This window comes from Haemaphysalis longicornis, unplaced genomic scaffold (genome assembly GCF_048455015.1).
Source record: "Haemaphysalis longicornis isolate Haplotype H1 unplaced genomic scaffold, Haemaphysalis longicornis Haplotype H1 scaffold_1, whole genome shotgun sequence".
Taxonomy (NCBI): Eukaryota; Metazoa; Arthropoda; class Arachnida; order Ixodida; family Ixodidae; genus Haemaphysalis; species Haemaphysalis longicornis.
This window is the reverse complement of record NW_027526203.1, coordinates 282,996,994-283,024,052: the sequence shown is the minus strand read 5'-3', so window position 1 is coordinate 283,024,052 and position 27,059 is coordinate 282,996,994. Positions and strand designations below refer to the sequence as shown.

Here is a 27,059-nt window from a genome sequence, read left to right as displayed (position 1 = left end):
GGACGTAGCTCTAGTTTTCAATTTTGGGTTCCGTCGGACGTAACTCTAGAAACTGGCTTATAGTTCCGTCGGACGTAACTTTAGTTTTCAGTTTTGGGTTACGTCGGACGTAACTATAGAAACTGGCTTAAAGTTACGTCGGACGTAACCCTAGTTTTCAAGTCTGGGTTCCGTCGGACGTAAAGTTCCGTCGGACGTAACTCTAGACACTGCGTTAAACGAATGAATGAATGAATTTATTGTCAAGAAAAAGGAAAGGAAAAGCCACCAGCAGATGTAAATTGTCACACCTAGGGGTGGACACCGGAACGCCTGCTGGTGTGGGGGTTGGGGCAGAGGATGACAGATTCATAGAGAGGAGAGACAGATGATAGAGGTGACATATTTACAGAACACAGGGGAGGGGCATATTTACAAATTAACACACACTCACACACCCACACTAAGTCTGGAGCAGAAAAAAAAAAAGATGGAAAAGTTCACACAGTCACTGTGCCAGAGAGTCAAGTGCCAGGCGGAGCCCTGAGGCATCCAGGTAGCCGCCCAGTGCCTCGTGGACGCTGTCCCTCTCCCTGGTGTTGCCCGGCGGCCATAGTAGCTCGTCTAGCGGCCGAGCCCTTCCCCCCAGGGCGGCCAGCAGTTCCGGCCTCCCTGCCGCATACTCGGGGCACTCGAAGAGCAGGTGCGGCAGGGACTGGACAGGTGCGCGGCAGTGCCGGCAGGCAGGGCTGTCGGCCAGCCCCAGCAAAACAAACAAAAACTGTGCACTCGTGTTTTTACAACCTAGATTTGTGGAACGCATGTTCTCGTGCACCTAGCCAACTTTGCCAGTATTTTTAAAGCGAAGCTTTCCATGCTTCACTGGCGGCGTCGTTCGTGTCCGATTAAAATGCGCTTATGGAAAGCCAACTTTACACGAGTTTACACAAAACGATGACGATGATAAGCGAAGGCACATCAAGCGCCAAAAAACGGTTCCCAGGGTCGGAATCGTACCTGGGTTCCTCACTTTACGAAGCCAACATCTATCCGATTGCGCCATTATGACACGGTCGAAGCAGTTTGGGTTTAGGCCTAACTTTGATTCGGGTTGCATGGGAGAAATCTTCGCGAAAACCATCTTTCTTTTAAGAACGGGGCTTTGATTTTTTCGATGTACTGCTGCCATGAGTATGCCCGATTGCTATGTACTCATATATTTCCCTTCATAAATAATGCACTGGCTTACAGCTGCGACCCACTGCTCTAAGGTCAATACTTTCGTGACAGAGATGCCCTCTTCGATACGTGGCCGAACCAACGCAAGCTAGTAGCTAATTAAACTTTACACCTTCATTCCTGAAACCTCCACAATCCTTTGAATGCAGCGTTCTCATTTTATTTTTTGATCATCTAACTACTTAGGCGGATGTATGCCAGCTGCATTCAGTATCGCAGGCCTTACCAGTCCTGCTGTGCCGCAGCTTTGCAGTACCAGTAGCTTTACAGTTTATAAAAATCTTGTCACAGAGTGCACCTTAAATCCCTTTCCTCTTATCCATCCTGCCTAGTTCCTGCTGGTGTCTTCTTTCCCGTCTTATGCTTCAGTGATTGGTTGGTGGTGGTGTTGGATCGGGTGGTGCTATCCTTGTAAGATGTGCTGGCAACATTTCCGCCCGATAGTCCCTGTTGCTTTAGAAAGATATGGCTCCCTCCCCATGAATCTGCGAGTTCAGTGTCCTGAAGGAAATTAATAAAGACGTGCAACACCTTCCTCCGCAGTATCCAATGCCCTTTGGGTTAACAATGTGGTCCAGCACGGTGTGTGGGGCTGCAAACCTTCGCATCGTCGAGAACAGGGCCATCTGCTCTGCAGCGTACTCTGGGCAACACAGTACGTAGTGTTGCACATCCCATGCCACTGCACATGACAAGCACAGGAGCGATTGATTGTACGAGGCCAATCTTGAATCGTCAAGCTGTAGTTTTAGATTGATTGATTATGAGGTTTAATTAACGCGCCGAAACTACACAGGTTATGAGGCGAGCAGTAGTGGAGATCTCCGGATTGATTTTGACCACCTGGGGATCTTTAACATGCGCCGAAATCTCGAACGCACGGCCGTTTTGGCTTTCCGCCTCCACCAGAAAAGCAGGCGCGGCGGCTGGGAATCAAACCCGCGTCCTTGGGCTCAGCAGCACAACGCCTTAGCCACTGAGCCACCGCGGCGGATAAGCTGTAGTTTTTGGCGAGCGTGCTCTGATGAAGTAGAGAAAAGTTGTATCTGCTCTTGTTTCTCATACAAAATTCAAGCGCAATACCCCTTTTTGAAACAGCCAGATCCTTGATCCTTGAACACTTGGAGAATACACACCTGAACCATCAGCAAATTTTCACGGATAGCAACAAGGGGCTAGCACAGCTGTGTACATAATTCTGGCTGCACAGATTTCCTGGGCTGCTGAACTAGACCACATGATTTCCTCAGTATAAAGCGAGTGTATTGCCCTTACAGCTGCTCTGTGAAAGGTAAAGTGTTACAGGCTGCAACCAGCAGTTCAGATCTGAAAGCAGCATTACAGCTTCTACAGCGGGCGAACCCTACAGGAAGGATTTGCCAGCGCTCATTACAGCTTGTGCAAGACCTCAACCGCAACGGTGTCAATGTGCGAGTTCAGTAGATTTTGTTCCATGTTGGTGTCAAGGGCAATGACTACATGTTTTGGTGACCAGCGAGCATGCATATTTGAAACACGTTGCCATCGTCGAACCACCTAGCTTTATGTTCTTGCATTTATGGTCTACTGTACTGCGAGCAGTGAATTTTGACTACTCCTTCAGATTGCCAGCGCTCTTTTGCAAAGCTGTCCTCCAACCATTCGCTTTCACTTTCGACACTGCCCATACACAACAAAGGACTTGTTTTACTTACTCTGTGATAACATCCACAAGAACTGAATTCAGGGCCAGGCAATGGACTCGCCAAAGCTTCAAGTTTACACAAAGGAACTGTGAATAACTCCTTTCATGTTTCTGTTCTTTTTTTTTTCTTCTGGAAACCTCCTCTAGATCAATAAAAACTAAGCAGACTTTTTTATTACTACATGTATATCCTTGGAACTTCTGCATCCTCAATATTAGGCTGAAGACTGCATCTGTGGGGTGACTCAATGCCAAGCTGTTCTCATGATTTGGGCAAACCTTACCTATTTACAAGTTGATTATCCACTGCTAGTCATAACTACCAGGCCTTGACTTTTATACACCTTGTACACATTGCAGGCTTAAATAAAGATTGTTGTTTATGGAAAAAAATTGCAATTATAATGCGCAGGGCTTTTGGAACATGTTCACAGCAACAACAAAACCAAGTTTTTTGTTTGCCTCTTTTCAAGTGTTCTGGCTGGTACTTGCAGTGCACCTCTTGCACACAGAACACATGCGAGCTGCTAAAATGCCTGCTGTTGCACTGCTTGACCAAGGAAAACTTGGGAATTCTGCCTCTACAAAGGCGCCTATATCACATATCAAGATTTCAGCATCAACACCAACAGGAGAGAAAAATGCCCCGGCCACTGCCAGGCATGGAAAGCCAGGCCACACAAACCTGGCAATGTGATGGAAGAGTACTAAAACCAAAGCTCGTTGACAAAATAGCAACACAACGCTGTGATAGCATTTATTGACTCCTTACACTGTCTCTAATTTTTTACATCACTCATTATGTGTGAACAAAAACTAGTGAACACCGAGGCTTTAGAAAAATAGATATAATATCACTATGCCTTGGGCTACTGAGCTGTTAGAGCTTGACCAGCAAAAGCACTGTGTGTGTACTGTAGGTTTGACACACTCATATAACGATTAAAAACTGAGGTGCTTCACCTTATTGCTTTGCAGAGCAACAATCTCACAGGCCAGTGCAGAGATGTCATAAATGAAGACATGCGGCCCGACACTGACGCCCGCACATAGCAATGAAAAGCTGTTAGCGGCGCATTTATCAAGACATCAGCATCTGTGGCATTCAGCACTGATGAGAAAAATATTTTGACAGGGGGCTGGTGCCCATTTAAAAGCAGGATGCACAGACCCAGTACAGCTTGCAAATGTCAAGTGGAACAATACATACCCCTGCTCTCAAACTGCCACAAAAATGTCTAAATATTCAGTTTTTCTTTTTGTGACGAGAAAACTGTAACAAGCTTGAAAAATCATGGTCACAAAAATTACTTGTTCAAGTTGGGCCGCAGCTGAGTTACTAGTGCTCAAATAAGGGCTCTGCAATGCCTTTTCAGTGAAGACAGCACATTAAAATACTGTTTCAAAACAGAGAACTATTCGCTACTGCACCTGTAGCCATTCCGTAAATACAGCTGACATAAGACTCTCGCTGCAAAACATATGCCATCGCCTTTGGCACAGTGCATCAGTACTGTATGCGTTACTACAACTACAATGCAAAAACCAATGCCAAGCAGGGTGTTGAACACTGTGGCAGTCAGAGTAAATTAATGTTGCTTTTCAAAGCATTGCATAATGGCTGCAGTAATTTGAAGTGGGCTCGGCAAGCTTTTCTTGTCACTCATATGGAAGACAATACAGGATAAAATGACAATAAATGCCCACTTGGCTGAACACTCTCTTGGCACTGATTTTCATGAACTATAACTGCACTGCACCCTGCACAATGCACATTGCACGTTCCCTCCTGTCCCCATCTGTGAGTGGGCACAGTAACTTGGCAGTGGCTCTGCTTATAAAGGAATGGCTGCTAGCCAGCACTGGCTACCTGGCTAGTGCAAAAAATTATGATGTTCCCAGTACCTGAAATGCAATGAACACCCTAACACAACACCCGAAACTTCATTTTTCCCTGTTAAAAACACACACACGCACACGCACACACACACAACACACACACACACACACACACCAGCACACCCCACCAGGTGGTAGCTGCACACGCCAATAAAAAAATGATGAGTCCCTGGCACACGCTTTCACTACTGTAAAGGGTGGGGTGGGGTGGGGGGCAGGGTAGAGGGTGGCAGACAACAGAAGGCAGATTAAAATTAAAGCTAAGTCACACTGTAACAGTCATGGGGCATCAAATGATTCCAGCAGTTCTGGAGATAATATCAGTGCAAAACTGAAAAAAAAAAAAAAAAAAAAAATCTTTACATACAATGCACTAAATTTGGGGCCCTTTAACGTTCTGAGAAGCACCCCAACGTCGTGAAGCATTGAACAATTCCAAGAGTTCTGGAGATATTCTCAATGTGAAATAATAATAATAATAATAAAAACCCTGCACACCCAGTGTGCTGGATTCGGATCCCTTCAACACTTGTAAAATGTCTTCTTCCTGTCATAAGCTGTGTGCTCTTCATATATAAATGGGTACAAAACTACATATATTTTATAAAAACAAGTTGCTCCCCTAACAACACCAAGATTAAGTTAGAACAGCAACAACAACAAAAAATACAGAGTTGTCATCAACTACACTTTTGGAAAGTGACCTTTTTTTAGCCTTTTATCATACAGCCATTCCTGTACTGGCAATAAATAAAAAAAAGGAAGTTTTAATGTTATAATGAGAAAGGTCAGCAGGATAAGGTGAACTTGGTAGCACAAATTTTATGATTAGCATGGGCCCACACACCCATATGCATTGAAAAAACAAAGAAACCACTTTGTACGCATGAGAGCACAATCTCAAAGTAAAGTAAAATGGCTATTGTTTTCTGTTTTACAGGTTGACCTTGTGATCAACAAGGTAAGACAGGTAATAAGGTTTTCGGAATAGGCTTGAAAACAGCAAGCAGAAAGTAAAATCAGCAAGAATGCCCCACTAATGCACCTATGCTGCTCTTCCTTCTTGCTGTCAGCCCACTTCTCCAGACTTGATTTTAATAGAACCCATTTAAAATAAGAAAAGTACGCTTAGTTGTCTACACTGGCTGTTGATTAAATTTAATCTTTTTTTGGGGGGTTTAACGAAAACTCCTGTAGTTGTCTATTCTCAGGTTACAGAAGCTGATTTTGATGGCTATGCAATACAACCCATGTTTTCGATTGTTGTTCATGTAGTATAAAGATATAAAAATTGTACTTTAAGCAGGTGACTACTTCGCGACCTTTGGTACATTATGTCTGCTGCATTTTCCCCTTGCCAATGGCAGAGCACAGGTGCATTTAAACATCCACAGTTTGGACATAGGCACACACACTGACATGAGGTAAAGGAATGTGGTAAAGTTTGGACATAGGCACACACATTGACATGTGGTAAAGAATAAGAGCTCTGCACTTGAGTTATGTCATGGGGTTAAAGCATAACTTATAGGCCCGTTGTACTCTGTTCATTTCTCACAGTATGCAAGCAGTTGTGCAACCGTTCCACTTACATGAATACAATAAAACATCTGATAAAATAAAAATCACTCTGCCTTTTGACAATGCCACTGGAGTAAATGGTGAGACAACATCGTTTTAGGAAGAACTTCCCATCTTCGAACAATGCTAGTGCTAATGTGCTTCCTGAGCAAAACGCAAGTTACGTGTTATATGTTTCCACAATGATCAGCCGTACTTCAATGTTTCACAAGAGAAATACCCTGCCACACAACAATGGCTCTGAGTAAAGGCCTGAACATAGGCTACACACATTTAGTTTTAAAAAATGATATGATCGGGTCTAATATTCCACCCTAAAAATCTCTCTGTTTAAACAAAATGAAATTGAGTGAGTGATTCCCTAAGGAAAGAGTCTGGTTGTGCTTACATTTAACACTTGTACAGAATTCAGAACAAAAATACCTTGCAATGAGCCATTTTCACAAGGCCACACAGTGCAAGCAGCACCCCTTCTGTCACGCTAACACTGGCACCAAAAACAACTGAACCCACCTACACTCCTTCTGGCTGTCTCTGTTCCCTTGTCTGATGCAGGGCTTTACAGTGCGGCTGAATTTGCAGCAGCAGATGGGCAATGTGGCATTTTCAGCCCACTGAAAACATACTACTGGAAAACACTCACTACTTGGGTCATGTCTGGAAAAAATTGCGGTTCTGAGAGTGCGTTGACCAGACTAAATATCTGAGGGGCATTCTTACCCTCTCACACTTTCAGTTTTACCATTTGCGAGATTACCTTTTCCAAAAACCTATCCCCCATTATAAAACACACCACCAAGCGAATGCAGTCGTATCACATCTTGCTACTCCACTTTGACTTTGGACTCCCCTAAGCCAAATTGTCAAGGGTGGCTACTGACGGGGACGTCCAGAAAGCTGGCTGCAAAGACGACTCCAGGAGGAAGAGGTTGGCAGTGGATGCTGTGGACGAGTCCTGCCCCGGCGCCAAGAGCAGCAGTTGCTTTTCTTGAAGGAACTCCATTGTCACAGTGTCATGGATAAGGCACTCAAGCACTTGGCTTGCACAGGCTGCATTCTCTGGTAGTTCACATAGCAGCTCTGCTTGCTCAGATGCTGTAAGCTCCGGAAAGGCACTAGAGCTTGTGGCGGGCACAGTGGACGCAGTTGCAACATTTTCTTGTACCATATCTTCTGACGATGGCTGAACAGCAGGTGGCAACTCCTCCTGGAAATGAAACCACGAGAAACACCCTGTAGAAACTACAGTTCCAATCATGCACACGAAGCCCGGCTGTGCGTTCTTATCTAAAGGTACTCGAGATATTCCAGGCTGCTTTACTCATCACCAAAACAGCCCCAGGCCTGTGCAGTGCACAATTTAGAGGCACTGCTAGAAAACAGCCTTTCCTTCTCAGGGTTCAGTACAAGCAACCAAGCAGCATAGATAAAACGTCTTGGGTGGTCACTGTTCATCTTTAACTTGGACTGCCATATCTGCTTTGTGCTTCAAAAATTACTAGAATTTTATTCCCGTTAGAGACATGATAAATCATAACGTCTCTTCCTTGAACAATGGTACGGTCATTTATTACGTTATATCAACGAGTGTCTACTTTATATGAAACTGCCATAGGCAGCTTTTCCCAAGGACGCCCTTGTTTAATACCTTGTACCCCAACAGAAGCATTGGCAGTTTTTGCTATGGGGTACCTTTTCATCTACACACAAATTAGATTTGAGAGAAACTTTGCCACTGATACTGTAACCAAACCATTTATCAATGTTTCAATGTTAAAGTTTTACTATTCTTTAGTCAATGAATACCAAATCTTTACCGCAATATCTTTTGCTACTGTCAAACGTGACTAGTCTTACTACAGTCAACTCTTTATAATTCTATTACTATTCTTTAGTCAAGGAATACCAAATCTTTACCACAATATCTTTTGCTACTGTCAAACGTGACTAGTCTTACTACAGTCAACTCTTTATAATTTGAAGTTGTTTAACTGGAATTAATGGTTAATTGGAAGTGCCGTGCTGGTCAAGGCAATTTTACATGAAATTCAATGGAAGAAATTGCTTGATAATTTAAAGCTAGAACTGATTATCGGTTCATTGGAAGTTATTTCAAATAAAAAACATCAAGGTGATCGTCACTTCTCGATAAAACTCGAAATTTTCAAGCGCAGGAGTGCCATGTCCTGTACTAATATCTGCGCCATCGCGACTGAGTATCGTGCAGTTGATAAAGCGGCAAGCCAATTGAGACTCGTGCCAACGTACGCATTTCACTCTTTTGTGGTACCCAACCTTTTTTGTTGTGCATGGTGCCCTGTGAGCGTTTCATGTGGTGGAGAGAGAGAGAGAAAACTTTATTCTTTAAACAGCCCTAGTCCGGGCCGTCGTGCCACAGTCTCTTCATTAGGAGACGGCTGGCCCGTAGAACTCCCAGAGGTTCGCACTAACACGAAGGCAGTGGGCCGCCAGAAGTTCTTGCGTCGATTTGACATCTACTCCAGGACCCGGGTTCAACCAGTCCTCCCAGGAAGCAATGCGGGAACGCAGGTGTGGTGGTAGGTCTGGCGGATGGCACTCCCAGTGAAGGTGTCGTACTGATGGGTAGGAAGGGCAGTTGGGTGTAGAGCAAGTGGGACGCGAGAGGATGCCATGCATGTAGTGGATACGGGATGGAGTGATAAGAGATGAGGTCTGTGCTTTCCGGACCACAGATGCGGCTTCACGGGAGAGGGAGAGGTGGGGGACCGGGAAACATTGCCTGCTTGCGCGTAGCGCGCAGAGATGCTGTCGGCGTGCCTGATGCTCTGAAATCTTTTGAGTGCCAGGGTGGTACACGTGGGGCCACAGCATGGGCGGACCCGAGGAGAGTACTCGGGTAAGCTCATGTGCTCGAGCATTGCCGTCCATGCTGGCGTGGCCGGGGACCCATACCAGCGTTATCTTGTGGGGAGGATGGGCGCGAAGGGCACAGCCATCACTACCCCTGCACCCCCTGTTCCGGCACCCCTGCTTGTAATCATAGATTAGCGATTCAAGACAACATACAACACCCAGTGGTGTCCGGCACCCCTGCTTGTAATCATAGATTAGCGATTCAAGACAACATACAACACCCAGTGGTGACAGCCGTTTCATAAACTATACAGTGTTGAACACCTACAAGCATTGCTTCCACAGACCACTATAATTGTTGATGTCATAAATTGTGAAAACAAACTCGTGAAGTTTGTTAAGGGTCCGCTTACAAGGAAACTTGACACATACGGACACTCATGAATGTGTGAACAATACCCCTGACAACATTTCCGAAATGTTGTCAGGGGTATTGTTCACACATTTATGAGTGTCCTTCGCATACGCATTCTCAGTGAGAATGCGTATGCAATAACATATCCTTAAAGGGGCCATGAAGACAAAATACAAGTTTGTTTTATTCGAAAGAATAGGTGTTTTATAGTGGCCCCTGTGCTTGTCCGGAAGCAAATGATGTTTTATTCATTGAGAAATTACACAATGTAAGCCAAGTTGCTTCTATTAAAACATTGCACACCGAAGCAACCGCCCATCCTCTTTTCGAGCATTTGGAGATCGCGAGCCTCGACGCTGGAGGTTTCCACTACCTGCACATTGTGCTGATAAGCAATTGCTTTTGGCGTCGCAAACAGAAGGTGGGATGGAAAAAACACCCTCTTGCGTTTTTCTCACGTTGTCCCGGGAAACCCTCCTGGCACACGCCATGCTCCTGGTCCAAAACTGCATGCATTGTTTTGGACCAGGAGCATGGCATGCACTAGGGGAGCTCCCTGTGCATCTCCTACAGTTTTCCACTCCTGCAAGTGATGCCCCATCAAGAATACATGCATTTGCACACCAACACAGCGTTGCTTCAAAACGATGCCTGTCGCTTTAGCGAATTAAGCCCCTGGGTGCACTATGGCACCGAAAGTGCTGCAAAGTTCTGGCAAAGCAGTGGCTGCCCTGACAACCCCCATCTCAATAAGATCGAAGGCAGTGGATTCGCTCTTGTTTACTCCTTTGATACTGCTTAGCAATCCGCGATAAGGCGCAGTTCTTTTAAGAACTAAGCTATACTGCAGTATTTTATTATTTTTTTCACCCCAATAAACGGCTGAAGTGTTCAAAGTATGTGTGTGTTCACTCGTTAGCTCCCTACCCACTGAACCTCCTTGCTTATTGATGCATATCGGCCGCAACTTATGTTGAACTTTGGCTATGTCGAGTTATTTTAAAAGATTCTTGTGCTGTCGACCATACCTAGTGTAGCTGGCTGGCTACTTGGACTCATGCACTCCCCAGGCCTACCTACTCATGTGCACAACACCAACTTCTGGCCAGCATGCTCACGTCGCACTTCAGCCACAACAATCTCCTGTGCATAATTTTTTTTTTATTTCTAAGCACAAGAAGCGCTTTTAACCCCCCTCGGAGCCCCTAATACCAGCTGCGTGCTACCTCTGCGCCTTGCAGATAACACGCCTGTACCCACCACTCACGAGCATCCTGTTTTTTGTTTCTTTTTTTTGCATGTATATGTTCGTAAGTATAGAAGAAAATAGGTACTTTTGTTCTGTGAGAAGAAATAAACCTCAGTTGGATTTGTTTTTGTTATCTGCTGCTGCCACCAGCCGTGCGATCTTTGACACTTTCCTCGCACCAACAAGTGATTATGGTTGCCCAGCTATGTTCATAGTGATAGAAGCACTGTTTCGGTTTGTACTTGGTATTAACATGCACGCAAATTTGGAATGTCTTCACCGAGACAAAAGGTGCAAATTAGAATCAACCAAATACTGCATTTCGTACATTAAAAATAATGCTATGCGTAAACTTGGGTACCTTCGAAGGTCATCGCACAAATCAACCACAGAAATAAAGTTAATAGATTACAAAAACTTCCATTAGGCCCTCCCTCAAATATGCATCAGTTATCTGGGATCCATACACAAAACCAATACTGATAAACTAGAACTTGTTCAAAGGAAAGCCAACAGATTTGTTCATAATTGCTTGATGGGGGCGAAAAGCAAAAATGCCCGTGTGTACGAGATTTCGGCGCACGTTAAAGATCCCCAGGTGGTCAAAATTAATCCGGAGCCCTCCACTACGGCGCGCCTCATCGCCTGCGTTGCGTCGGCGCGTTAAACCCTACAATCAATCAGTGTTCATAATTGCTATTGCTGGCGCGTATTTGCAACTTCGCTCTTGACTAAATCAGCGCTGGATACATCGCAGAAGAGACGTCAATGCAAAAGGCTCAAGTTACTCACTTTACCATGATAAACTGGCAATAGACAAGAGTAATTTTATCGACCTGGTTAGTAACTGCTTGACGCGATTACACCACTCAAAAAAGATAAAGGGTTTCAGCTGTAAGACGGACACGTTTAAAAACTTTTTCCCGAGAACAATTCGCGAATGGAATCAACTTCCACCCAATGTTATTGATTACAGCACACTAGATTCTTTCGTCAAAGCATTGTCAGATTATCTGTACTGCCTTTTTGTATCTTCTTTGTTGATCCACTGTCCTTGTAGAGTGACAGCAGCAACTGTGATATTATTGCAAAACAATAATAAGCTCTGCTATGGTTTTTTTTTTTTGATGTCCTACATTCTAGCTCTGCTTTGTTTTTGCGGTGTACCTCGGTTTCGTTACTATTTAGTATAATGCTCTCATTGTACAAGTCAGCCTGTTCCTGCTCTTTCCATTCATGACTGGTATTATTAATTATGCTATCAGTATAGGTCAGGCTTGGGACCATGATTGGTTTTGTTTTTTTGTTAGAACTGCCGATTGTTTTGTTTTGCAGACACTGATAGTACCTGCTCTTCACTTTGTTGTTGGCGCAATCCCTTATTTTTTCGCCCATTGTTGTGATTGCTTTCCGGATGTTGATCCTATCTGTGCCTGTACAATGTGTATTTTCGGCATTCTTTTCTTTGTTCTGCCCGCTCCTACCTAAGGCCTTTTTAAAAGGCTTAAAAAAAATATTTTTTTTTTTGCAGTTGCACCTCACCTTTAAGCCACTTACGGAGCGGGTGCAGCTCCTAAATGAAGGCGTGTTTGGAATGATCACTTAAAAAACGACAAATGCAGTGCTAATACTTTTTATTACTATCACCTGTTTCTGAAGTAACACCGTCGTGCTAATGAATGGGCTTATACCGACAGTGGTGGCTTGTGACTGAGTCGCTGAGCACACGATTAGTGGTCCAATTTGCTGGCGTAATTTTTTTTTTTTTATAAAGGTGAAATTTACAAATGTGTGTCCAAGACTCCTATGCATGTTAAAGGAATCTGTAGCAATTCATCACAATGTGTCCCACTGCTTAGGTCAAACGCTCAGGAACAACAGCTTGTCACTGCAAATTTAAGCTCTTTATTGCGTCGTAGTGCCTTATAAATAACTAACTGCATAACACAGCGGGCATTGATGGGACACTGAAGTGAATTTGTTAAGCTCCTGTTTTTGCTTGCACTGCGTAGACTGGATAAGCACACTTTTTATCGTTTATCCGGTTGATAAGGCGGTATTTATTTTACAAACTACCATGCGCAGTCTGCAGCGGCTGCGCCAACTAAAACAGTGACACCCATACAAGGTGCTACGTTATTGGACGATGTCCAAGATTAGAATTCAAAGCAGTTTTGATTTCAGTTCTGTGAAACAACATGCTTGGCATCCGATGTTATGGTTGGCTGGGCATCCTTGATATCTTAGTAATAGGCATACCGCCCCTCTGGCATGTTATCGGCTGTAAAATGCGTCAGATAAGCCCACCAGCATGGCTTGGAATCGCAACAATCACTAGCCGATGCGTATACGCAGTGGATGAACGCCCTCTGCATCACCACAGATGCTCGAATGTGATGCACTTTTCTCCCATCTTTGGAGCTTGCCTGGCTCGTGCCTGTATGGTAAGAGGCGTGTTCACACCAGGTCAAGGGTCAGCTGATTCAGGACTAAGCCCGCAAGCAGTCGGTGCTTATGGAAACACCACGCCAACGAGAACTCGCCAGCGCGTCAGTGTCAGTCTGCATGCATTCTCCAAACTCGCTCGTAGAGCAATGAACATTACAGCGCAAAAATGGGGAATTCAGTATAAAAAACATTGCCCAAAAACAAGTAAATCAACTTAAAAATAATAATAATATATAAATAAATAAACACGCACTATTGGGGATTCGACCTTGCGAATTACAAAACAATATACCTAGGGCTCCAGACCACTCGGACGCAAGCCAGCGCTGTTACAGGAGGAAATATAAAGTATATAAGGTATAGCCAGTTTACATTTTAAAGCAAAGCTTTACTACTTTCATCCAGCGGTTTCGCGGAGGATGCGCAAGTTAACCTTTTGACCAGAGACACACCCCTCGAAGCTCATCGTATGATTTGCCGGGCCCGCGGTCGGCGCTGCGCACAAGGCCCCATTTTAAAATTAAGCCGTTCTGCTCACACAGTGGCGGCGGCCGCAGCCACGACGGGAGCGGCCGCTCAGCTGATCAGCAGCCGACCAAACCCGCAGCCTCCCACGCATGCACCGCTGGGTCGTCTCAGGCTACATGACTCGTCTTGCGCCCCGTTCGCTCTGTGAAAGAAGAACGTCGCGTTCGCCGAAAATTAAGCGAGGCCGGAACTCCTTCTGTGAGCGTTGCACAAGGCCTAACGGCTTTGAGCCATGGTTGCCAATACAGCTACATCAAACGATAACCAAGCGAAACCAATACTCAACCACACTACGCCAAGCTTTAGCTTCGCATATCCAAGGTTAGCTGAGCTAAGCCGCAACCATTTTTTACTTAGTTTTAGCATTCCAAGCAGCTTAGATGACTATTTCTTGAATAGCACTCGTGCAGTAAGCGTCCCCCAAATTTCCAAATATCTCATCTCTAGCCACTGCATTCCTTACGCGGAAAGGTGTTCGCAGATGTGTGGTCGTGCTGCTGACCACTATGCTAGTTCAACCATCCCAAAAAGTGCTTCCCGCACCTTGGTTTTACTCCTTACGATAAAATTTTGTTGACTTTAATTCCTTGGTACTTATATTATTTTCGCTGACTCTTCACTCGCCTTTAGTGGCCTTAGATTTTTCTACTAGTGTACCAGTCAGTGAAGCATCGCATGTGCGCTTGAGTGGAGCGACTTGGAGTTAGAGCTTGATACAGTCTACAAACTAACCAACTAAAGGCACATTCTTCCAGGCACAAACGTGTCGTGGCTGAGTTTCAACTGAGCGAATGAATTGCGCCGACCCGGCGGCAGCTGGCCGCATCGGCTGCTCGGATGCATGCCTGCACTCTGTTGTGAGCAATAAAATATCACGCATCATTCCTGCCAGACGTCTTAGATCAGCATGTAACACTAGTGGAGAAGCACGGGGGGAGAGGAGACGGGCTCATCAGGCGTGCAAGGGCGAAGCAAACCAATAGAGCTAGCTCGAAAATGTGTACGGTGCATGACTGCAAGAAAGAATCTGCTTTCATTTTTTACTATCAAGCAAACCACTGGTTACTGGAAAATGGTGGTCATTTAGATCGAAATCTTTCCAGCAAACTACTAACATGCTCACCGCCGCTTATTTCAAATTCTCAAGTTCCTCATCCACAACGCTCTCTGCAGATCTGTCGTCTACAACAACTCATGGGTACTGCTGAGAACGATGCATATTCGCACTTCTGTATTTTCACCTAAACCTGGTTGGTGGTGAATGGAAGAGGCCTCTGCCCTGCAAAGGACTTACCGTATAAGTCAGAATAGCAAGCGAGATTTTTGAGCAATTTGCCAAAAAATCACCCCTAGATTTACACATTGGTCATTGGAATAATGTTATCTGTCATCTGGCAACCAGGCAGCCTTTTGGACCTATCCTAACCGCAAAGGCACCATTGCCACTGACATCGATCGGATGTGCAGCCATCCTTTTTTTTTTGTCCTTGTTGTTGCTGCTTCTCTCACTGGTAGGAGGCGCGTGCATGCTATTTTCCTCTTGCTCAAAATAAGTTCGGGCACTTGGTGCCAGTTCACCACAGCATTTAAACAAAAAGGCAACATGTCCGACTAGCACCGGTTAGGTGTCACAGAAAAGAGCGCATGTTACTGGCATAAGCTTAAGGGGTAGGTCTTGGTATGCAGCGCTCAAAAGACCTTGTTTTGTGGGTGCATGCTGTGCACCTGCAACTGGAGGACAACGTGGCGACTTTTGTCCATGAGAATCGTGCGACGTCCCTATGAATGGATGGCCAGCAACAGCCCCACGACATTTGCTGGCCGCCTGCACAAACTGGCTCTCGTGACAGTCTGCACATGGGTGTCCCATGCCTGGCACTCACTTCCTGATGACATCATCTTGCGAGTGTATAAGAAGTGCTCCATAAGCAATGCCCCAGACTGCACCGAGGACGACTCACTGTGTGGGAGACAGCTGGACAGAAGCACTCGTCTGACAAGATGATTTCAGACATCTCTCATGAGTAACCTTACACAAAACAAATGCTTATCGCCTCAATACAAGGACTTTGTGTACCTAATTTTTTTTTTCCCACATTTCTCCGCCGCAAGGTAAAAGGGTCGACCCGTATTTTGACTTATATCATAGAAAGGCTGATGATAATGATGAATCGTGCAATACGGAGCCAACAAATCTCTACAGACATCCATTTTTTCCAACCCCGAGCTCATGCGTGGCAGCATCAAAACGCTAATAGTTAAAAAGCTGCAACCAGAAACGGGTGCGACAAGCCCTGCGCCAGCGGCGCATCACGAGGAGAACGGCAACTGGAGCTGAGAATGTTCAGTTGAATGCACTAGCCTCCAGATGGTGAGTGCAAACTTGGAATCGCGAATACTAACGCCAGTTCACTTACTGTGGCAGCTGTGGAGGGTGCTGCACTAGCGCCTTCTGCAGCTTCCCCAAGTGACACTGCTGGTGTGGCAGCAGCAGGCAGGACGCCCTTACGATGAAGCCAGCGATGCGAGCGCAGGGAATCTTCCCTCACAAATGCTTCAGGGCACTCGCTGCATTGATAGGTGCGACGGCACGATGCTGCCTGACGTCCACTGGCAGCTCCATTTTTTGTTTTGGATGCCTTCTTCAAATGCTTGGACTTTATGTGGCTCCGCAGGTTACCTATAAAAAAAATAAAACTTTAAGTGTCTACAAGTACAGTTGAACCTCGTTATAAGAGACATGGATGTAAGAGACAAATGGGTATAAGAGACACTATTCACCCACATGGCTGGCTGCCCTATCTTTCCCATTAAATTGACCTCTTTTATAACAGACATCGGATGTAGAAGACACTTGGTTATAAGGGACAAGTCATCCTTGAAATTCAATAATCTCGCTTGTAACAGACATTTTAACTTCAGATGCAGTGCCACCAGTCACTAATTGCAGTTGCTTCCACTGTAGAAACACAGGCGGACGACAGACGCCTGCAGTCGTTATTTATTATAACTTCAGCAAACACACAGTGGTTCAGTCAGCTATGAAATGACGATGAGAAGCCCTGCCAATGGAAATGCAACTTACAGAAGTGGTTGAAGCTTATTGCCATCCATTGGAGCACGACCGCACATGCGGGCTCTCCCACTCGCGTACCGTATTTACTCGCGTAATCCTCGCACTCACGTAATCCTCGCACCCCTAATGTGAGCCACCAAAACTTGGATTTTTTGGTTCCCCGCATAATCCTCGCACCCCCAACTTTGCAGCGGCGAAAGTTGCCTGCTCACGAAACCTGCATGGTGCACGCACTCTCCAATGCGCGCCCTCCCCCGCCGCCTCTCCGTTCGGCGGAGAGCGCTGTGTATCCAAGGCCATCCAGGCGCCCTAACAACCTGCACGGCTACTCCCTAACAGGCGCCCTAACACGCTACTCACACTGTCCTTGAGCCGGTTTCGCTAGGGACCTTAGGTTTCGCGTGTGTGCAACTAGACGGCGTTCGCGCAGCCCGCTGTCGTGTCGTCGTTGTCGTCGTGTCACCGTCGTGGTCCCGTCGGTGAGCAGCAGCAGTCAGTGAGTCACTCGCGTCAGTGGTGGATAGCTCGCTCCCATTTTGAGAACTTTTTGATCTCTTTCTTTTGTGCTTGGTGCCGCTTCGCCTTGGGGAAGAACGCCAGCTACACTGCCGCTTTCAAATTGAAAGCGATAGAGTACGCGATCGAACACGGCAACCGTGCCGCAGGCAGGCACTTCGGCGTCACCGACTTCAACGTGCGTTACTGGAGTAGGGCACGCACACTACGATGACGAGATAGGGCGCGCGCCAGAAAGCAAAGGCTGCAATTTCATGATCGCTGATCGACGGGAGACTGTTTACGTTGTACATAATAAATTAAAAAAGAAATAGCTGCTGTTGGCAACACTGAGTGTACATATACAAAAAATGACCGCTACATTTAGTGGGACTGGCAGAAAGCAAATTGGCAACACTGTGCACCGGATTTTTTTCCCCCGCATAATTCTCGCCCCCCTATCTTCGCATTGACTTTTCCGAAAAAAAAAAGTGCGAGGATTATGCGAGTAAATACGGTAGCTCCCAATCAAGAAGCATCGCAGGTGTTGAGTCCTGCAAGCGTAATGAATAGCCTGAGCACACAGCGGAAGAAGCTGTGCGCTCTGGCTATTCATCAGGCTTGTGAAATCAACATCTACGATTCATCTTCTACAAACAGTGAAAAGAAAAAAAGCTTGTAGAATCGGTTGTAAAAAACAGTGTAAATACAGTCATGAAGCAAACAAAGATTCAGAACTGTTTCATAAATTCTGGGGGCCACACATAAATTAGAATGAATCTTCTGCAACACGCTGCAGCGTTCTTTTGAGCTTATTTTAGTCATAAGGTGCCCACATTGAACTAGGGTCTGATTAGTAAGTGAAAACATGGTTCCCTGCTTATAAGAGACATCTCGTATAAGAGACAGAAACTGCTCCCCGGTACGTGTCTTTTATAAAGGGGTTCAACTGTATTCACAAGAGTGATATTGGAGGCTTTTGCTTTTGGCTGCAATAAAAAAACTTGAAATTGAAGGGGCAGAAAAAAATGATCATAATAGCACAGATGCAATACATTTCAGCCAAAATTGTAACATATTAGAATATTGAGATTATTAGAGCATTGAGATAATATGGAACAAAAGAAACACTATCTGCAGTTCCTAGCAATTTAAAAGAACTGCATGTGAATGCTACCTAATGTGGCCTGAGTGTATGGGAATTAGAAGAAAAGGTGTTGCAGTATTCATAACAGAGGCAGAGGAGAAAAGCGACGTTACCACACTTGTCCCCCAACCCCCCCTTCTAACATTAATCTCTCCCCTGCACCTTTCAGAGCAGCAACCACTAAACTGTGAAGGCAGAATGGGACATCCCATCACGAATGGATAGACGACAAAATCCCACTGGAGGCCCATCCCTATAAACAAACGCCCCCTCATAACTGGCAGCACTCTTTAGCTATCAAAATATTCTAACTGTGAACCAAATATTCTTTCATTTTTAACTGAATAATTCAGCCCCCATTGAAAATTCCGAAAGCTCGAAAAGATTCAATATAATTCCCAACATGAGTGTTAAAGAAACAGAAGTGGACAAAGTCAAACACCAACATTTTCCACTCAACAACAGTGGGGGCGAACCTGAAAAGACATGCACTGATACAGACCTACTTCATAGCTTGACAGTGCAAAAATGTGCTGGTGTCAGTAACGACTACTGCTCTGGAGCACTGAACTCCCTACACGAACACACACTGCTTGAAAGGCAGCTGAAGCAGTCTTTTAAGTAGAACAGAAAGCCAGCCAGCTGCAATCCCTGTTATGAGCCCCAGTTTCGTCTTGACGCGAGTGCATTTATTATTGTATATTTTAACTTCAATTTTAGGCACGAAATTCTGTTGGCAGTATTCAAAGCACTTTGATGCATGCATGGACACTTCTAGCCCAGAAATGGAAAATAAAATAGGCCACCGGTCCTGAAATGGGAACCATAACTGCTCGATGACAACTCGTTTGCTGATAAGGAAATAAAACTTCGAGGTTTTGCACACAAGTTTCGTGAGCTGCTATGAAGTCCAAGGGGCAGAAGAATACTTCGTCATACATTGCAGTTTGCTTCAACCAGAACCAAAGGCAAACCCCAGCTAGACAAACTGGAGGTACATTTGCTATTAGCGGTGAGCGCGACCACGGGCGGCGCTGCGAAGCGCGCCTCCGTGACGCCGGCTTAGGGATTCTCGCATTTGTCGTCTGCTTCACTCGGGTTCGCTCTCCCTGCTGCTGCTTTGCGCTTGGTTGGCGTCTCATGCTTGTCCGCACCAGATTTTGCGTGTGCGTAACTTTTATCATAATAATAGACTTAAAATCGCATACACTAGCTCAAAGCGCAAGTTCAAGTATACTTTTGGATACAGCTACGGAAGAAACATTGTCGGCGTCGCCCCGTTCCTTGCAAAGCCAGCCCTGTGCGGAGCGCGAAGAGTCGGAGCTAGGCGTCAGCTTTTGTATTAAGCAATCTTTCGAACAAAGGGAACAGCATGCTGCTAGTAACCGACAACAGCGAAAATACAAGACCAAAACAAATTCCGGGTCTTCGGGGCTGTCGGCTTTGGCAGAAGGCATTAGGTTTCCCGGTAATCATATGTAAGGTAAAAGAATTGTTGCAACCTTGCCTAAAGCTTGAAAGTACTGTATCCCATCACTTTACGTTGCCATTGCATTAAAGTATGCCTCCATGCACTACGGGCTGCAAAATCTGTACGTTGAGTTCCAAATAACCCACTGCGTGTATAGTAGGCGCGCACTAGTTTCATACGAGGCTTCTAACCAGCATGGAGGTTTACTGATCAAAAGGAGTCGCGTCTACGGTAAAGATACAGTAACACTATATTTATTCAGACCTGGAGGGATATTCCGGTACGTTTCCCATAGCCATATCTTCTCAATATTAAGATATGCGTTATAGGAAAACTGCACTTAGGAGGAGGAGGAGGAGAGAACTTTATTTAACAGTAAAATCGAGCTGATTAGTGGGCCGAATCCTCAGTCCAAGACAAGACAGTAAGGCTTTTTTTCTTCAATGCATAGAACGCCATCCCGACTAGACCAGGATTTGTTCTTTATGCCTGGAAGGTTGGAAAACAATAAAGAGCTGCTTGAAATATTCATTGGTTTCGATTCTTGCCATGTATGCACGTAAACTATTTATTGCGTTCTTTAGCGAGTATATCAAGCCTTCAACACCGTAGTCATGTCATAACTGTTTCGGTTAAAAGTCAGTTCGTTATGGTAACGATGGTTACGATAGAAATCCGGAGCACAAAAGTTGCCTTTGAGTACTCTGGACAACGTTGTTTGGGGCACGACCTCGGTGGCGAGCACAAACCGCCTCACTGCATTTGCATGTGAATAAACAACGCACACTGCGGATATGCACCTTCTTGCATGCAGTCATAACGAAAGCCAGTTTGTGAAGAACGGAACGGAATGTATGCCATACAGCCTGAAGAAAATATCTACACGATCTGTGTGAGCCTCCCAAACACCCCAAACCTACTAATAAGATGTTTGGGACGGTGCAAAAAAAAAAAAATTAATGCGTTGGGCACAGAAAAAAAATCATCTGAAACACGTCAACAACAACGAAAGAATTAGAAGGGGGCCACTTTATTTCCGGCTGCGCAATGTGCGTGTAGGGCCCCGCTGCTTGGTGCGTACATATAGCATTAGATTTCTCAGTCTTTATAAGAGCATCTCAAAAATACTTTAGGGATGCCTACTCATTTCAAATACACATCGAGGAGCTAGCACTGAACTATCGCAAATAAGCTAGAAAGGACGAGTTACAATCAATCTTCTAACCGATGTGCTGGAGAAAGTTGTTCTCTCTCTCTCTCCCCCTCGTGAGTTGCAAACTTGAGCGGGATACAGCTTGAAATTATTCAGGGGGGTCAGCAGCTGGCAAAATAACTGAACTACTTCAAATATGCTTTATAATGCACTAGAGTATCAAAGCGGGTGATTTCTAGCACAGGCACTGCTTCCCCTCACAAGCGGAGTGCAGCAGACGACAGCGCCGCAAGTCCCTAAGCCGACGTCAGAGCCAGGGGGCGCCACTCAAACATCTCACCACCAATACACTTTGGCCCATTGCAAGTCTGCTGAGCTGTCAGTGCTCAAGGTCAAACACCTCTTGTCAGAGCAATGAAGGTGCAGGTAGCAGGCATCATGCCCACAACAGGGGAAGTCATTACAAAATGGCAGCTGTGCTTCAGCACACAAAGGGTCAGCATTTTATTTGGTGCTGCTTTTGCAGACATTTTCATGGTTGATAACAAGAGATGTGTTCATTATGCGCCGAGGTTTTAAAAAATTTAAGGCTAATCAGGGGGGCACAGTCATTAAGTAAGTAGGCACGGTATTGCACACAACACAACACTGCTGGTTATTCATAAAGTGCGCAAACACATAACTGGCATTTGATCCCGTTCCAGAAATGACTGCTATTTGCACATCCTGTTGACGTCATTCCCCCGGGCACTGTGGAGGCTGCATGGGTGATGGGTTCCACGTTACGTAGACAGAGGGGAAGTGAGGGAAAGAAAGAGCAGCACTCCTGGCCGCCTCCTTCACATATGCCCCAACGTGGACAGACGTGGCACAGCGAAGGCCAGTGCCACGAATGCGCTTGGAGGTCCCGAGAAACTCACCGGGGTGCTTGGAAGCGAAGGAGCAGCTGTGGCACTTGTAGGGCCGGCTCCCATCGTGGCTCCTCATGTGGTTGGCCAGGGTGCTCTTGCGCTCGCACACATACGGGCACTCAGTGCAGCGCAGGTTGGCCACCTGGTGGGTCACCTTGTGCAGGCGCAGCTCGCGCTTGGATGAGCACGCAAAGGAGCACTGGTCGCAGCGGGCAGTCTGCTCAGCGCTGTGCATCGCTCGCTCGTGGGCCCGCAGGTTGCCTGCGCAAGAGGCGACAGCACCATCAGGGCTGCAAGCATGACACCCACAGCGCCGCCCTTATCCTTAACGCACCTATTATTCGAAGTGGTCCCCAGTGATTGACAATTACAAAGATTGCTGATCGAAATTACGTCACATAAGCACTTGATTTCCTGCAATGACAGCCCCAACAATAAACCAGCACACAACATTTAATGGGCGAATTTCAGTTCTAAAGGTGATGATCAGCCAAACTGGTCAAAAATATTTCCAGCTATTTTCTGTAAAGCTTTAATATCTAAAGTTATTTTTTGTAAAGTTATCTGTAAAGTGAGCATGGCAAAGACACCAGTTGTGCTAACTTTTTGCATCAGCAAAAAAAAAAAAAAAAAAAAGAAATCACTGCAGATTTTTTCTTTTCTTTTTTACTGGAAGCATTGTTGAAATGTGCATCTACGAAATGCATATTCCCAATTTTTGCTGTAATTCTTCTTGCTGTATCTACATTTCCTCATAATTTTTTTTCGAAATTTTTAACAAAATATCAATTCGGAAATCTTTTCATGCAGTATTTATTAAAATTTTTGAATGGCTGCTATCAATGAAAAATGCATTGAATTATCTACATTCCTGCTATGCTGCAATATGTGCAAAACTAATCTACAGCGGGGAAAAAAAAAGTTTATTTACACACTTGATGCTGCCGTTATTTCCTGCCATCTTAGACCAAACAGTGCTAAATCGATGAACCTGTACAAAAGAAGGCACTGTGCCTGTGCCTTCTTCACTGTGTGTATGTCGATTTAGCGGTGTTTGGTGTAAGATGAATACATACCAGCTTGCCAAGTTTTCTGTTCTGCTGCGATCACCGAGTGACTGGTGTGTAAAAAGGCAGATTCAAAACTGCCATATGATGTACCAAAAGATCTTATGATGTACTTGGGAGACAGAAATGGGCATTCAGTTCACTGAACCAACAGCACACTGACAGGCGCAGCTGAGCAGAAACCACAAGTAGAGCAGTCCACCGTTTCACATGTAACAAGTCCAAGCCGTATAATGGCATAGTCATGGACTTCATTGTTTGATTGATTGTAGTGTTTAACGCGCCGACGCAACGCAGGCGATGAGACGCGCCGTAGTGGAGGGCTCCGTATTAATTTTGACCACCTGGGGATCTTTAACGTGTGCCAAAATCTTGTATACACAGGCGTTTTTGCTTTTCGCCGCCATCAGAAAAGCGGCCGCCACGGCCGATAATCGAGCCTGCGACCCTGTGCTCAGAAGCACACCGCCTTAGCTGCTGAGCCACCGCAGCAAGTGGACTTCATTGTTGCTTCTGACACCGAAACCCGAACCCCCAATGCTTCTCTGAGAAGGGAACGACTTGTTAAAGGGACACTGAAGTGATTTGTAAACAATGCGGGATTACGAGCGCAAATTGTAGTCCGGAGTCCCTAGGCCCTGTTTCGACCACTCTGAGCGCGTTTACGCGAATTTATTTAGTAGAAAAATCAATTCGAAAATGCTGTCCTCCTCTCTTTACGCTCGCCCATTTTCTGTGGCGTTTTCGTGTGACGTCAGCAGGAGAGGAGCTGGCAATTGGCTGCGCTACTGCACGGCTCGCCGACCTTCCGCCTGCTTCCGCGACAGAGTCAGTCAGCCCAACGTTTAGTCCGCCGGCCGCCGACGGGTCATGCCAATTCGCTCGATCAGTTGAAACTAAGCCACAACACGTTTGTGAATGGAAGAATGTGCCTTTCTTTACTTCGTTAGTTTGTACTCTGTATCTAGCTCCAAGTCAAGGTCGCTTCACACAAGCGCACATGCGACGCTTCGCTGACTGGTACGCCAGTAGGAAAATATAAGGCCTCTTGAAGGGGTAGAAGAGTCAGTGAAGTCAATATAGGTACTAAGGAAATAAAATCAACTGATATTTTTACCGTACAGCGTAAACTAGGGTGCGGAATGCACTTTTTTGCGCTGGGCGAACCAGCACAGCAGTCAGCAGCACGACTACGCATCTGCAAACGCTTTTCCGTCTAAGAAATGCAATTGCTAGACGTGAGCTATTGTGGAAACTCGGGGGACGCTTACTGCACGAGCGCAATATACAACAAATAGTCACCTAAGCAGCTTGAAATACTAAAACTAAATAAAAGTGTAAACTGGTCATACATTATATACCTTATATTTCTATTGTCGGCAGCGCTCTCGCCCGTGGCCATGTGGTCTGGAGCGCTAGGTAAAGGTAAATCATCGCAAGTGTTTTGCCCGTCACAAGTTTGAATCCCCGCGGGTACAAGCTTTTTTTTTTTTTATAAGGGAACTTTTTCGTTTTTCGCCGATGTTTTCTATACTGAGTTCACCTTTTTTTGGGCCGCAACGTTCACTGCTCCACGAACTAGTCCGCAGAACTCGCGCAGCCTGGCACTGGCGCGCTAGCGAGTTCTCGTTGGCATGCTGTTGCTATAAGCACCGACTGCTTGCGGGCAGTGGGCACAGGCCAGAATCAACAGACCCTTGGCCTGGTGCGAACACGCTTTTTACGATACAGGCATGAGTGAGGCAAGCTCCAAATATGGGGGAAAAGCGCATGCATTTGTGCGTCTGCGGGGACGCGGAGGGCGTTCATGCACTGCGTAGGCCTCAGCTAGTGAATGCTATGATTCCAAGCCGTCCTGGGAGGATTATCTTATGCATTTTACAGCCGACAACATGGCAGAAGCGCGGTACTACGATTACTGGGATATTGAGAATGCCCATCCAACGACGCCATCGGATGTCAAACATGTCATTTTTACTAGGGATGGGCGAATATAGATTTCGAGGTTCGAAGCGAATTCGAAGCGAATAGTGATTTAGTCGAATAATTTCGAATCGAATAGTTCGAATAGTACACATTGCAAATCACAAAGACAAATGAGCAACTTGTGACCTGACTAATGTACACATTTTTTTCTAATAATTAGAACTCACGTAGGCACAGCATTGTGTAAAACTATTACCAGTTGAACATTTATTGCAAAATCTTACACACAGCTTTCCTTTGCTGTATTCACAAGTTTTCATGAAGAAATGACTGTTGCGCCACATGCTCTAGGTGCAGCAGTTTCCGCCGGCTGCTCATTCACAAGTTTAAGCGCCGCCTAGAAACTCGCAGAGTTAAGCACCGCCTAGAAGCTCCGCTAAAAAAGAAGTATTGTAGCCACTAGTATCCTCGGCCGTAGCCAAGCAAAGCGCAAGTGGCTGGCCGCCATTTCAAAATGGCGGCATGCCTATTCAAAATGGCGGCCTGTACAAGTCTGCTGGCTTGGTGCCGCTATGTTCGGAGCGGTGTCGTTTCAGTGCCGCCTGTTTTTTTTTAACTTAAGTGTGCTGGCGGCCGAGAGCTTCGTCGAACCTCTAGGCAAGGCAGCAACTCGGCAGTGCCGGCACTGATAATAGAAATGTCCGCGTCGGTGGGTCTTGAGCCAAGCCTGGGGTAACTCTCGGAAAGCTTGACCGAAAAGCTTGGCTTTTAGCTGCCTATTCGGGAGCATCGAATAATTCGAAAATATCGAATACCCGCATTCGGATCGAAGCGAATAACGAATAGAGAGCTATTCGATCGAATATTCGACAATACCGAATATTCGCCCATCCCTACATTTTACAGAACCAAAACCGAAACCTAAACTTGTTTGATTGCTAACCTTGGGCATCGTCCAATCACTGTGCCCCCTCCTCCCAACGTCACAGCTTAGTTGGTGCGGCCGCCGCAAACCGCGCATGGTAGTTTTTCTTCTTTCGCGCTTTGTAAAACAATCACCGATTTGTCAACAGGATAAACGATGAAAAGTGTGCTAATTTGAGCCAGTCTACACAGTGCAAGCAAAAACGGGAGCTTGATAAACTCACTTCAGTGTCCCTTTAATAACCCTCCGAATTTCAAACGCTTCCAAATGGATACACAAGCCACTCAGAGATGGCAGAACAATCCTGACACCGGGGTCAAGCTGCACAATGAGCAGCTTCATTTTTCCATTAAGAAATAAACATCTCCTGATTCTGATTATATTATTACTTATGTAGAGGAAACTCTCGTGCCATATGGTCACTTTACCCTACAAGGGCTTCGGTACTAGCACAACTAAGGCGTACCTGTTCTGACAAACTGATTATCACTGTTCCCTTGAGGAGGAGAAAAAAAAAAAAAAAAAAAGCAGCAGCTTAAAAACAAGTAGCTGTTTCATGGACATTGTTATAAGTTTTAGAAAGGAAAGTTGTTTTCGGTGTGTGTGTGTGTAAGGGGGGGGGGGGGGCAATGCAAGGCATGAAAACTGCCTGACTTATAAACCTGTGCTTGCATGCACTCACACCGTCGGGGCATGATTTCTAATTTTAACACCTGCACTCCAAACGTCTTTGCAGGCTCAAAAATTTAAAAGGACGTTCTATGCCTAATTATCTATGCTAAGAGCATTCAATGCTAACATAAGTGTGTAAAAAAAGTTGAGCCTTCAATTAATATGAGTGCGCGATAACGGAAGTGCACTGTAAGATAACTACTTGTTTTCCCGGTGCTTTAGTTTCAATGCCTTGTAAGAAAGTGTTACCTGGGTGCTACAGGAGTGTGAAGCTAAGCAAGTTTGTTATTCCTTGTGTCTTCGATATGAAGAGAAATTGAAGGTATTCAAAAAGTGAGAAAAACGGGGGCTACAAAGCA

The 27,059-nt window shown here is 45.5% G+C and overlaps 1 protein-coding gene across 1 annotated transcript in view; it reads right to left on the bottom strand.

Moving 5' to 3' along the window:
• Positions 1-3,624: 3,624 nt before the first annotated feature.
• Positions 3,625-27,059, bottom strand: part of LOC144146933 (uncharacterized) — a 53,979-nt gene continuing 30,544 nt past the window's right edge. Inside the window, exons 8-10 of the mRNA XM_077678896.1 lie at positions 22,120-22,371; positions 16,275-16,537; positions 3,625-7,589 (exon numbers count right to left, since the gene is read on the bottom strand). Coding sequence (XP_077535022.1) covers positions 7,233-7,589; positions 16,275-16,537; positions 22,120-22,371 — 872 coding nt within the window. The 3' untranslated portion in view covers positions 3,625-7,232. The remainder of the gene's footprint in view (positions 7,590-16,274; positions 16,538-22,119; positions 22,372-27,059) is intronic.